The sequence below is a fragment of the Condylura cristata genome, unplaced genomic scaffold (assembly GCF_000260355.1).
Source record: "Condylura cristata isolate star-nosed mole 26May11 unplaced genomic scaffold, ConCri1.0 scaffold00024, whole genome shotgun sequence".
NCBI lineage: Eukaryota > Metazoa > Chordata > Mammalia > Eulipotyphla > Talpidae > Condylura > Condylura cristata.
In genome coordinates this window covers 27,281,584-27,296,537 of record NW_004567125.1, presented here as the reverse complement: position 1 = coordinate 27,296,537, position 14,954 = coordinate 27,281,584, and the positions used below count along the sequence as shown (strand labels likewise).

The following is a 14,954-nucleotide window of genomic DNA, read 5'->3' as shown; positions in this document are numbered from 1 at the left end:
CTGTTGACATCATAGAACTTTGATAACATTTGTTAAACAACAAAAACAAATTAATTCAATCCTTAAGAGAAAGCACAATAACTAATGTTTAATTATCCACCTACAGATTATAAATTGTTTATCAATAGAGTTTATATCAAAAACCATTTGCCCCAAAGTATAACTACATCATCAGGTCTTATCCTTTAACAATGGTAGTTGTGCATTTAAGAACCATTAGCTAATTTTACTATATTCTGAGAAAAAAAAAATGGAGAAGATAAATATGTGTAAAAGAAAGAGAACAGAGAATAACACTAGCACATTTACTTCAAAAGAACAATGTAAGCTAAGTTAATGCATAGAAAAAAAAACTTAAATTGAAAAATGCAAAGTAAATGTAAGATAACATTACTATTTTTGATAAATGCAATTCAAAGCAGATTTTGAATAATCTCTTTTATTTCCTTTTCCTAGTAGTAACAATGATCAAAATTTTACTATACAAACCAGAAATCCATGATCAATTTTCATTATCTTTGATCAATACTTTACATAGTTGAAATTGTTAAAAGCCATAATTAAAAGCAAGAATAAAGACAACTTAGAACTCTGACTATACCCTTTTGACAAAAAAAAGGGAAAGAAAATGTCTAATATTATGAGATATACAAAACAAGTAAGTATTACACCTGATTTCTATAGCTAAAAGAAATATACCATACTTTATAATTTTTAAATGAGTATATTTTAACATTTTTCATCTAAATATTATAAAGCTTGAATGTTAGTGTGTTAACTTTTAAGGAGGATAGACATTACAATATCCATATGGCATATACCAGCAGAGGAATGTCCATCATCTTCTACTAAGTCAATCTCCATACTCATTAACTCCCCAGCAGGAGGGACCACAGACAATTCCACACATTTTCCCACACGTGCAGCATGAAGCTCTTCTACTATCTGCATCTAAGTTATAAAAGACACACAATGAAGAATCTGAATTATTCACTCTCTAGATTAACAAGACAATGAATTTTTAATTCATATATATTTAAAAAGTTTGTGAAAGAAAACCGCTTTAAGAATGTAAAACAACATGATAAAAATAATACAGATCTATTCTTATTTATTAACATACATGGAATTTTAAAAATAGCTTATCTTATTCTGTAACTTTAGGCAAGCAAACAATTTAACTACCTTGAGTCTCACTTTGTTCATCTGTAAATAGGAAGGCTAAATATTTCCTTTTAGAATTATGGGGAGGATTAAATGAAATAATGTGAAGTTCTTGTACAGAGTCCAGTAGATATAAGATCTTCAAACTAGGTAAGTCCTCATTTCAAAGCACATGAGGAGCCACGTATGCTTTTATGTATGCTTTTAAGTATGCGTTTTTTTCTGGACAATGCACTCTTAAGATTTCTAAAATTTCAAAAACTTCATGGAAATATGTGAGTTCCCTGACATAGTTTGATGTAAAAAAATGAAAATCATCATCATACTTTAGAGCACAGGCTAGAACACTTTACTCTATCAAGGGGCATTGACCTACAGATGGAGGAATATGACTGTCACAAATAAACAACCAATATAGTTTTAAAGTCTTCTTAAAAATAGAGATACAAAGTATTCTATAAATCTAATTTTAATTAGGAGCAGGGAACATAAATGTTATGAAATAATTCTGACAGGGTCAATCAGGAGATTCTAGTTGAGACATAAAACAACGGGTTAGAAAAACAAGTATCATACACTCATTTTCAATGAATAACATGATTAGAAAAATGTGGCAAAAAACATGTTAACATCATTAAATATTTTGGCAAGCACATAATTGAAAAATAGATTAGTGCTTATAAGAAACAAAGGGGGAAAGGTGATCAAGTAAATATACTTTTCCAAACAGTTTTATATGACTTTGTAAAAACATGATTTAAGTAGAGATACATCAATGTTATTTTCATACTTCCAAGGTTTTTATAATCTCCATTGTTTTTAAAAGTAGGAAATTTTTGACTTAATTTCATTAAATATATTCAAAGTAAATAAGTGTATCAATAACCTCTTGATCTGTATCTTGAACATTTTCAAGTGACACTGAAGAACATGGTGCATCAATATTCTGAAATGAGAAAGATTTAATTAGGAATGAAGTATATGTCTAGTGGGGTTTTTCAACTTTGGGCCTACTGACACTTCGGGTTGAATAATTCTTTGGGGGGCTGCTCTGTGCATTGTAGGATATTGTGAAGAACGCTTGGCTTCTTCCCACTAGTTACCATTAGCACCCTCCCTCCCAATTTTGCAATCAAAAATGTCTCCATCAAGCCAATTGCCAACTGTAGCCTAAGGGATTAAGTTACTTCCTGATGAGAAACTGCCACAAGAGTAGAAAAGACTTACACTATTCAGTCATGGTAGAAATTCTTTAGGGTTTACTTGTTCACATATACAATCCTAAAAATACTTATATTTGAACAATAAAACTAAGCACCACCCTAAGAAATAGAACCAGAGGCAAACAAGTTGGCCTTCAGTGGTGTGAACTTTTCTTCCAGGAGGAACTGAGCCATTTCTAAAGAGACATGATACCACAATAAAAAGGACTTGAAGATTAAAAGATGACTATAGGGCAGAGGCTGAAAAATGCACAGATTGTATTTTGACATTTTGCCTGCTAGCAGAGACTGAAAATCTATTGATCCCACGTTTTCAGTGGGACTTTTGACCTTAAGTATAAGTAATAGGGAACTTAGCAAAAGCCACTACTAAAATCATCTAAAAAACTCCAAAATAACACCAAAGTCACATCTATTTTACAGAAAATAGTCTTTAAACAAAGGCTTTTAGCATATTTATAGTACAAAATACTCTTTAAACAAGTGTATCATATGACCCTCCCTGGGGGCACAGCGGGTTAAAGCACAGCACTAAGAAAGAAGCTAAAGCCACTTCAGCATGAGTTCGATTCCACCCTGGAGGTGATACATATGGTGCGGCAGACCTCTCCTGACGGCATGCTGCTCCCCTCAGCAGTGTACTTCATCGATCTGCCTGCTCCGGTCCCCACTCTGTCTGGTGAATCCTCTCACTGCCCCTACACCTCTGGCCTGTACCCCAGTTCTGTACACATAAATAAATCTTTTAAAAAAAACAAGTATATCATAAATAGAAATGTTTAACTGATAATATAATGGCAACTTTAAGTTCCTTTTTTATATTCTACTGTGAAGAACTGTTTATAACACAGGCAAACTGGAGGTTTTTCCCTTTAAGAAATAGCAATTAGGGCCCTCCCTGGTGGCGCAGTGGGTTAAAGCACAGCACTAAGAAGCTTAAGCCACTTCCTCATGAGTTCGATCCCCGCCTGCCCCGGAGGAGATCCACATGGCTGGCAGACCTCTCCTGACCCGCCCGCTGCTCCCCTCAGCAGTGTACTTCGTTCATCTGCCTGTTCTGCTGCCCACTCTGTCCCTGGTGAATCCTCTCACCCTCCGCATCTCTGGCCTGTACCCCAGTTCTGTATGAATAAATAAATCTTTTTAAAAAAAAAAAGAAATAGCAATAAAAAAAAAAGCTCAATTGTTCCCCATTAGATTCCTTAAATTTCATTAAATGAAAACTATCACTCTCAGGCTTATGTGGTGTCCTTCATATTCTTGTATTTTTCACACAATGTACCTTGCTTACTATGGGAATCTACAGTCTTGATTTCTAATAGCAGATAAGCTCAGATATCCAATTTAAAAACAGTCTCTAAATTTCAGAATTTCTAAGTCTAATATCTGAACTCAAAGTTTTCTTTTTTTTTAAGATTTATTTACTTATGCATACAAAACTGGGGTACAGGCCAGAGGTGCAGGGGCAGTGAGAGGCTTCACCAGAGACAGAGTAGGGAGTAGAACAGGCAGATGGATGAAGTACACTGCTGAGGGGAGCAGCGGGTAGGACAGGAGAGGTCTCCTGCACTATGTGGATACCTCTGGCGGGGGATCAAACTCTCAATGAAGCAGCTGTGGCTAGCTTGCAGTGCTTTGTCCTAACCCGTTGCGCCACCAGGGAGGGCTGAACTCAAAGTTTTCTTAAAGATAAATTATATTTGCCACAGAAACAAGGTTGTAGATATTAAGTCTTCAAACTAGACAACAAATGCCAATTTATTAACATAATTTAGAAGCAAAATAGATATGCCAAGCTCCTAACTTGGGTCACTGTACAAGCAGTTTACTTTAGTTGGAACACCAGTATTTCTTGCATTTCACCCGCCTGACCTTCACAGACTCATTCTTTAGTTCTCATTGCAAATGTTACCCCTTCCAGTAAAGATTTCTTAACTAATCCCTCCACGTATACTAAAACCATGTTAAACCCCTGATGTGTTTTATCAGATTTAAAGTACTTATCAGATTTAAAATGACCAATGTGTGTCTCCTCAGATGCAAAAAGGACTGCTGTCTCCTTAGGTTATTTTATTGCAGTGCCCAGCACACAGTAACACCAAAAAAAAAATACTGCGTAAAGGAGTAAATAATTCAGAATATTAATTTCAGGTGTTTCATAGTACCTGAGTTTAGAGGCAGGTAGACAAACACAGAATAAACAACAGAAAAAATCCAAGCCTGGCTACATTAAAACTCTGCTGAAGCCTGTAGTCTTCATCTTGTACTACCTTACCTGGGTTAGGGTTTCACCAGAACTTGAGCCACTACTTTCTCGATGCTCACAATGGTATTTTCCTTCCCATTCATGAACAGTAGGATTATATGTGGAACCTGAAAATAAATGTTCACTTCTGTGCTTCCTCAAGTTTAATGAAACATGGGCGTTATCTCGGCATTCTTTTTTCTCTTCCTTTGTCTCTGACTTGTTGGAATCTAAAGTGAAGACATTTTCTTCTACAAGTTTCTGGAAGGTATCACGGGACTTTACTGGGATTTTGAAACTGATCTTCCTTCTTCTAGATTCGAGGGGCTCTTTAATTATCTTATTGGAAATACAATCCTGAGAAAACTGGATCTTCTTGCATTTCTCTAAAGTACATTTTTCAGAACCGTCTCTCAATTTATTATATCTTTCTTTCTTGAGTTCTTTCATCATCTCCTTCCTAGCATGTAAGTGAGGACACTTTCTTTCACTTGCCTGGCCTTCAGCTTTAGGTTTCACATCTTTGGCAATCTTAGGACTGCTGAGGTTTTTAATTCCACAGTCAAGCTTACTCTTAACATTTGTCAATTTAGTATCTCTAAGTTTAAAATCTACACATTTATTTATATTTTTTTCAACTCCATTTGAAGAAGGACTCTCTGAAATAATATGATTATCATCTGAATATGTTTCTTGCAGTTTAACGGACCCTTGTGATGAAGAACTGGTTTTTGGTCTCTTTCTTGGAGTGTCAGTTTCTATATTCAGTCTGTAAAGCAGCACAGTAACAAGGTTAAATTACAATTATACATAACTACATAATGTTGCACTGTATCACTTTGGTTAGGACATGAGAACTGTACTAAGATTAATACTGTATTGTATTCATACTGTATAAAAATGAAATGGTTTATTAAAAATAAAATATGATTGGTCAACAGGTGGTGTTGGAATAATGGATTATACAAAATTTTTATAACATTATATAAACTATCTTTTGACAATACATTGATAGCTTTATGTAATATCAGACAGTATAAATTCCAAAGAGTTTACACACTTAAGAACAAATAATACAATTACAATACTTGATATGAAACCCTTATAAACTACAGGGGAAAGGGAATATTTGTCTGATTTCTCAATTGAGAATTTCCTAAACTGACAGCAGTAGGAAAAGTCACAAAGCATAATAGTATATGTGGATGACTATTTCCTTTAGAACTATGCATATTAAAAAAAATAATAAAACAACTGGGAAATGGCATTTTATATATGTGTGTATATTTATAAGTATCTATGTACTTATAATACACATAAGCTTATTAGGTTCAGTATAATGTTCACCCAAGAAGTACACCAACAGTTTACACTAAGAGACAACCATACACAAATGAGAGAAAAAAAGGGAACTGGTGTGACAGGAACTTTGTGTCTACTTTGTGGCAGGAATGTGATGAGAGACACAATAGTCGTGGAGCAGGTTTGCAAGGCAAGACTGCTACTTGAGCAGAGGTTCTCGTGCCATTTATTGAAGGCATACAGACTAAAAAAGGCTGATCATTCAACAATGGTATGAGGAATAAAGTCTGGAGGGTGGGGTAAGAATGCAGGACAAAGTTTTATGAGGGACAGGGAAGAGGACATTATGACCACGGGTCAGGAGACATTTGCGTCAGCGAACTATGATATTATCACAGGCCTCTAGAGTTATGTATGCCGAGACCACCATGGAGATGGTCACGTAATCGGGTCAACAGTGGCCTATGCATCCCCAGACATGCCTTGTTATACAAGCTATACTCTGTATAGTCAAGGAATGTTCTGCTGTGATTTGGAGATAGCAAATAGGTCACCATTGCCTATGAGTAGCCAGCCTCATTGAAACTCACAGGGAATGGCTAATAAACACCTAGGGGGAAAAGTTTGATTTCCCTAGTAATCACAGACATGCTAACTACAACAATACACCATTTTCCCCCCTATAATTAACAAAGTTTTTTAAATAACATTAAATACTGGCCAGGAGTTGTAACGCAGACCCTCTCACCTGCAGCTGATAAAAATGCAAAAATGGTATGTGACCGCAAAGGAATCTGACAATATAATTAAAAATTCTAAAAGTGTTTACATTTTTTTGATTTCTCAATAATTCCCATTTTAGAAAACTTTAGAAAAGTGACAAAATCCTAAGTGCACTATGAAAATATATTTAAAAATATTCAGTTCACAATTACTTACAGTGGAAAAAACCCAAGAGCAAGACAAATGGTAAAATTTGGGATAACTAAGAAATATTATTCTATCAAATATAATCAAATAGGGACATCTTGAATGGTGTTTATGAAATTTTTTTAGTGATATAAATCATTCCAAATTAATATTAAGCAAACAGGTAGGGCACAAATCTGTACATATAACAATGGTATGAACAATTTAATTAAACACAATAAAGACCTCCCTGATGGCCTAAAGGTTAAGTCTTAGTGTTATTACCACTAGAGCCTGAGTTCAAAACCCAGCCAGAGAACTAAGACTTCCCCTGTCTCACCCACTGCTCCCCTCAGCAATGTATTTCAGTCAACCTGCTTGTTCTGTTCCCAACCCTGTCTCTGGTGAATCCTCTTATCCCATCATTACAGCTCTGGTCTACACCCAAGTTCTTCTACACAAAGTTAAATAAACCTTTAAGTTAACTAAGTTCAGTAAAAACATGAGAAAAAATGTGCTAAAATGTTAAAATTAGCAATAGCTGGAGGTGATAATATTTTCCTGCTTTATAAAAGTAGGTACTAGTTTGTAGTCAGAAAGAAAGGGGGAAAATTTCAATGAAACTCAACCCATTAACTTATCAATAAATCCTCAGTGCCTGGATAGTTTATAGCCCAACAGGAGAGAAAGAGATGGTAAATAAGTAACTTCTCAAATTATTATGTAAGCACAAACTATAAACATCAAAAAAAGTTATGTACCATAGTCCAAGTGGTCATAATTAATAAAATTCCATCATTGTAATAGCTTTTCTAAAAAATAAAATCTTGCTGGTTTACCATTTTTCTATGTGAACTTCAAAAATACAGTCACACTGGCCCTCCCTGGTGGCGCAGCGGGTTAAAGCACAGCACTGAGAATCTGAAGCCACTTCCGTATGAGTTCGATTCCCGCCTGCCGCCTGCCCCGGAGGAGACCACATGGCGAGCCAGACCTCTCCTGACCCGCCCGCTGCTCCCCTCAGCAGTGTACTTCGTCGATCTGCCTGTTCTGCTCCCCACTCTGTCTCTGGTGAAGCCTCTCACCGCCCCTGAGCCTCTGGCCTGTACCCCAGTTCTGTATGAATAAATAAAAAAAAAAAATACAGTCACACACCTCAATTATGTGCAGTGCTCCCTGAAGCCCCCCCTAAGTTGGAGAGCCATTCCCCCTCTCAGGTTGACCCCTATCTATTTCTCCCACCTATTACACTTCCCCTCTAGTAGCCACCATATTTTTCAGAATCTAAGAGTAATTTTTGTTTGTGTTTTGGTTATATATATTCCACACAAGTGAAAACACCAGTATCTGTCTTTCATATATGTTGAACATATAAGATGTTTTACATTTAAAAACATCAACAAAACTTAATCTTAAAATTATCTCTTATCAACTAATGCTATACTGCCATTGTGCAGTTTTCATCTACAATCTAAAATTCTCATATCTTAGCCTGACATGAAGCAAATATTTGTTATGACTCTTAAAAAGTCATTTGTTGGGCTCTTCCTGGTGGCGCAATGGGCTAAGGCACCGCATTATGAAGCTCTCCAAAGCCACTGCAGCACAAGTTTAATCCCCCGCCAGGGAGCTGACCCTCATGGTGCAGCAGACCTCTCCTGACCCGCCCGCTGCTCCCCTCCGTAGTGTATTTCAGTACATCTGCTTCTGCTCCCTACTCTGTCTCTGGTGAATCTTCTCACCCACCACACCTCTGGCCTGTACCCCAGTTCTGTAAGTATAAATAAATATTTTTTAAAAAAAAGTTGTTTGTCACTGGAGCTGAATATCATTGTCCTAGACTTTTCACACAAAAGTAAATGTGAAAATTTTTCCCAAAAATAGTCATTATAATCATTATTTAAAATTTCAAATAAACATTCGGCATACTTGAGACTAATAAATTTCTTTACATAGTCAGCCAGTAATTGTTCCACTGGTCATCATAATCCACATTTAGAGCACAAAATTGTACACTTTCATGTAGGTCAAAGGATGAAATATATTTTTGGCTAATCTTTCTAGTAATAGATACTGTTGATGGCAATATTGGCATCTATCTAATAGTAACCGAGGCAGAATTTATCTCCTCAACTCCTAGATTCAACAGTTGACCAAAGGTAATAAAGCAACTATATTGAAGAAATTTCATAAACTGGAAATACATTACTTGAAGTATTTTCTGAATAAGATTTTGCCCTTGCTTCTATTTTAATGCTAATGTCTGTATTGATAAAGACCTAACTTTCAAATGGACAAAATTTTTCTCATTTTCCATCTACAGCTAAGTTTTTACTTTTTGTACATCAATATTTAACTCCTTCCCATTAGTACATAGTACTTATTACCTTAAGGCAAGTAAATTTAATTACTTTTACTATAAGTAAATAATGACAACAGCAAAGGAATCATTTTCTCTGCAAGGAACTAATGGTGGTCAGAAATCCAGAACTGCTGGTACCTGCAAATCACAGTATTACAACTTTCGTTTGGCTAAAGAATTCTTTAAATATGAAATAGCCCTTATATCATATTATTTGAATATCTTTTATAAAAATATGACAAGGTAGTTCTAAAATACTTGTATGTCATATATATAGTTTGCCTTTAACAAAGAAAATCCAACTATACGTTTCATTTAGAATACTTGTCAATAGGGCCCCCCTTCCTGGTGGCTCAATGGCTTAGGATGCAACACTACAAGCCAGCTGCTGCTGTTTCAGTGCAAAATAAATTTCTGGCCCTGGAGGTGATCCACTTGGCACAGCAGACCTCTCCTGACCCACCTGCTGCTCCCCTCAGCAGTGTACTTTGTCAGTCTGTCTGTTCTGCTCCCTACTTTGTCTCTGGTGAATCCTCTCACCACCTTTGCACCTCTGGCTTGTACCCCAGTTCTGTATGCAAAAATAAATAAATCTTTAAAAAAATATATTTAACAAAAATAAACCCAAATGCCATCACTTGAACATATTACTGATGCTATTACACAGATTAGATGTGGCAGTAACCCACACATTGGCACAATCATTGGTCATGTGTGGCATGTGGAAACACTGTTAAAGTAAGCATTCAGATCACAGGGAGGGAGCCAAGACCCTGAGACCTTGCAACCTCCAGCTCAAGAAGCCACAGGCTCTGCCCAGAACAATAGAGGTCTCAGGCATGTCTGCAGGGCTTCACCAGCCCCAATCCTGTGAGGTGAGAGTTGAGAAGCACTTCACACCTCAGGGAGGGAGCAAGAGAGCCTAGACACTTAGCAATCTTCAGTGCTAGAAGCCATTGGTCCCTGCCCAGAACAGCAGAGATACTGCAAACATAAGCAGGATTCCACCAGCCCCAGGCCAGCCAGTCTCTGTGACTTCCCACAAGTTCCCTGCCAGCACCACACATCTGAAGCCTGGGTACCAAGTCAGTGAGTAAACCAAAGTCGCTAGCGATTACATGATCACCTGCAATAATCCGCCAGCAGCTCACCCATATAAGATATCCACTGGCCCCAGCAGCCCAGACACCCACCTTGACAACACATGCAGGGTAAGATCAGTCAGAGGTTCCAACCACCACTCCCAGTCACCCAGACAACCCACATTGGGCCATGGTAAACACCCAGAATTCTAAGGAGAAACAGACACATGACCAACAGAAGCCCTATCTAGAACAGAGTGAACCTGAAAACCATGGGGAGAAAGAAAAATGCAAATGGCCAAGGAAGCCCTTAGAGGAAAAAAAGCACAAAGAGAAAGTCAAACTCTAGAATACAACGACACAGAAGAAATCTCCGTATTAGATGAAGAATTCAAAACTGCAGTAATTAAGTCAAAGAACTTGAACAATACAGATGAAACTCAGAAAATCAAATACAAGAAGATGCAGAAAAAAAGAACTCTATGAAAAAAATCAACAGAAGAACAAGACTGAAACTTCACAAAAAATAAAGGAATTGCAGGATTAAAATATCAACTGAGCTAAAAATTTCTGGAAAAAGCTATGAAAATAGATGATATAGAACAAATCAGCACTCTTGAAGACACAAGATATGAAAAGAACCAAGACAAAAGGGGGGACCTCCCTGGAAGCACGAATGAGTCCCATCTCCAGCCAGGGAAGCTGATCCACATGGTGCAGCAGACATATCTGTCTTCCCTGCTGTTCCCCTCAAGAGTTTCAGTAAATCCACCTGCTTTGCTCTCTGTCTCTGTTAAATTCTCTCATCCCCTCACCTCAGGCCTACACCTCAGTTCTTGCATACATAAATAAGTTAAAAAAATAAATTTTTAAGTAAAAAAAAAAAGGATGGAGAGATAAAAAGAACAGAGAAACACTTTGAGAATCATCTGACTCCATGATGTATCAGTCATAAGAATCCCAGGAGCTGAAAAACTATTCAGTGAAATAACATGGAGAGAACATCCCAAACCTGAAACAGGAAATGAAAACAGACATAGTATGGCCTCTTTTCCAGCGAGGGCCTCTGCACCTGTGTGCATGTGACCTCTCCATGCAGCTATGTGTGTGAAAGAACTGGATAAGGCTCTCCTGCATGACTGCCTTGAGACAACGGTCCACATATGAGGTAGCCAGTGACACCTAGGTAACCGCTGACTGATTGTGTGGTCAAGGTCTAAGATGGTCTAGGAGTAGCTCAAAAATTATACCAAGCACCTACATGGGAAGTACTCCCTGTATATGTAGCCAACATGCCCTCCCCTGTCCCCCATAAAATTGATTACCTTTTGATCCTTTTGAAATTTTGTTATACCCTCTGTTTCCCTTGGGCCCTACTTCTCCTGCCACTGTCACATAATCAACAAAGTTGTTCATTATTTCTAAAAAAACAGCGAGAGGGCTGCTCATTGGGCAGCAGAATCTTGCCTTGCAAACCTGTTCCACACTTGTCTTTTAATGTGCCCCTGGGATGTGCTGCATGTCCTTGACTACCAGACTACAGGAAGCAAGAAGGACATGCAACTGCCATAATGAAAGGTAAGCTATAGCAAGTCACATAGTAATAAAGTTTCCAAAAGTTCAAGACAAAGAAAAATAATGAAGCTGACAAGACAAAACACAAATAAATAAATAAATAAATAAATAAATAAACCTATCAGGTTGATATTAGACTTCTCTATAAAAGGTAAGAAGAGAATGGAGTGACATATTCAAAAAAAACTCCAAAATAAAAAATGCTAGCCAAGAATACCTTGTCCTGCAAAACTGTCCTTCCTCTATGAGAGAAAAATAAGGACTTTTTCAGGCAAACAAAATCTTCAGAAATTCACTATTACTGAACCCCCACTCTAAGAAATGTTATATTAAGCCTTAAAATCTAAATCATCAGGGGCCCTCCCTGGAGACATAACAGGTTAAAGTGCAGCACCGTGAAGCTTGCTGCAGCCATTTTAGCACCACTTCAATCCTCATCCAAGGAAGTGACCCACACAGCATGGCAGACTTCTCCTGACCCGCCCACTGGTCCCCTCAGCAGTGTACTTCGTCAGTCTGCCTGTTCTGCTCCCCATTCTGCGTCTGGTGAATCCTCTCACCGCTCCTGCACCTCTGGCCTGTACCCCAGTTCTGAGTGCATAAATAAATAAATCTTTAAAAATAAAAAATCTAAACCATCAGAGGAAGGAACAAAAACTAAACGAGGAATTGGACAGAACGACAAAACTATGAACAAAATGGCAATAACAGACTTATGTATCAATAATCACCTTAAACAGGGACTAAACTCACGAAGTAAAAGACCAATAAGGAATTGGACAGAACGACAAAACTATGAACAAAATGGCAATAACAGACTTATGTATCAATAATCACCTTAAACAGGGACTAAACTCACGAAGTAAAAGACCAATAAAAAGATACAGAGTAACATGCTAGATTAGAAAACATAATCCAATCTTATGTTGCCTTCAGAAAACACACATAAATGCCAGAGGAAAATATAGACTGAAAGTAAAGGGTTGGAAAAAATTCTATAAGCAAATGATCCCCCAAAAGAAGGCAGGGACAGCCATACTTGTAACAGATAAAGCAGACTTCTAGCTAAAAAAGGTCACAAGAGACACAGAAGAACACTATATGATGATCAAGGGGACAATATACCAAGAAGACATAACACTCATTGACATATATTCACCAAAAGAGGGAACACTAAAATACATTAGGCTATTACTATCAGATATGAGAACAGACACTAAAGAAAATACATTAAGAGACTTCAACACTCCACTTTCACCAATGGACACCTCAACCAGACTTTTAAAAAATAAACAAGGTCACAATAGCCTTAAATAAAGATCTAGATCTACTACCTGGGCCTAACAGATATCTATACGACACTACAAACCACCACACCCCTAAATATGGATACATTTTTTTCTCAAGTGCACACAGATCACTCTCCAAGATCGACCGCATACTGGGTCACTAGACAAACATCAAAGTACATGAAGATTAAAATCATACCTAATGTTTTCTCTGACCATAAAGGAATCAAACTAGAAATCAACTATGAAATGAAATTAAGGAACTCCCTCATTACAGAGACTGGGCAATAAGATACTGAAAAGACCATGGGTTAATGAATTTAAAAGAAGAAATTAAAAAATGCCTTGAGATGAATGACAATGAAAACACAACTTTCCATAATGTATAGGACACAACAAAAACAGCACTAGAAGGAAAGTGTAGAACAATATAGACCCACATAAAAACAAGAACCCAACAATCTGATCATCCATCTTGAGGAACTAGGGGAAGTAAAAAAAGGAAACAATTAAAATTAAAGCAGAAATAAATGAAATAGAAATAAAAAAGAAATTCCAAAAGATCAATGAAACTAAAAGCTGGTTCTCTGAAAAATAAACAAGATAGACAAACATTTAGCCAGACTCACAAAAATAAAGACTAGAAAAAATTTAAGTAGGACCATAATGAAAAGGGAGAAGTTACAATAGACACAGCAGAAGTCAAGAGGATAATTAAAGATTACTATGAACATTTAATGCAAACAAGTTAAACAATCTAAATGAGATGGACACATTCTTAGAACTATACAACTGGCCAAAGTCGAGCAAAATAAAGTCATAAAACAAACTACTTACAAGCAGTGAAACTGAAAGAGAAATCAAAACCCTTCCAAAAACTAAAGCTAGGACCACATGATTTCGCAACAAGTTCTACCAAAATTCAAAAGTGAACTAATGCCCGTCGTATAAAAACGCTTTCAAAATCAAGAAAGAAGGAATACTACTAGATATACTTTACAAAGCCATCATTAAACTAATACCAAGGGCACTCCTTGTGGCACAGGGGTTTAAGTCTCATGCTTTCAAGCGCTATTGCCAGCCACTGAGGCATGAGATCCATCCCCAACAGGGAGGTGACCCACATGGCATAGCAGACCTCTCCTGTCTCACCCACTGCTCCCCTCACCAGTGTTATTCCAGTAGATCCACCTCTTCTGCTCCCCACTCTGTCTCTATAGAGTCCTCTCACTAACCCCCCAACCCCAAATTTGATGTTGTATGCATAAATAAAAATAAATCTTTAAAATAATAGAATAATACCAAAACCAAAGACAAGACAAAAAAGATATTACAAAACAATCTCCCTTTTGAATATACATGCTAAAATTCTCCATATAATGTAAACAAAATTAGGGACTTTTTTAGTGGAAGGGCAGCACTACAAAACATAGCACTACAAAGTTAGCCACAGCTGCTTCAGCATGAATTTGATCCCCTGCCGGGGAGGTGACCCACAGGACAAGGCAGACCTATCCTGTCTTGCCAGCTGCTCCCCTCAGCAGTGTACTTCGTCACTCTGTCTCTGTCTCATTCTGTCTCTGGTGAACCCTCTCACCACCTCTGCACCTCTGGCCTGTACCCCAGTTCTGTATGCATAATCTTTAAAAATATATAAACAAGCCCTCCCTGGTGGCTCAACAGGCTAAGATGCAGCACTGCAAGCTAGCCACAGCTGCTTCAGTGTGAGTTGGTTGGATCCCCAGCCCCAGAGGTGATTCACATGGAGCAGCAGACCTCCCTTGTCTCATGCGCTGCTCCCCT

General features: G+C 37.4%; 1 protein-coding gene across 2 annotated transcripts in view; it reads right to left on the bottom strand.

Annotated features, from left to right (window-relative positions):
* The window catches only part of SWT1 (SWT1 RNA endoribonuclease homolog (S. cerevisiae)), an 86,477-nt gene that overhangs the window by 55,813 nt on the left and 15,710 nt on the right, over window positions 1-14,954 (bottom strand). For both annotated transcript variants that reach the window (XR_001145739.1, XM_012728848.1), the window contains exons 5-7: window positions 4,663-5,401; window positions 2,051-2,110; window positions 822-951 (exon numbers count right to left, since the gene is read on the bottom strand). Coding sequence is in view for 1 of the 2 variants with exons in the window: in XM_012728848.1 (XP_012584302.1) it covers window positions 822-951; window positions 2,051-2,110; window positions 4,663-5,401 (929 nt within the window). In the remaining variant the exon portion in view is untranslated. The remainder of the gene's footprint in view (window positions 1-821; window positions 952-2,050; window positions 2,111-4,662; window positions 5,402-14,954) is intronic.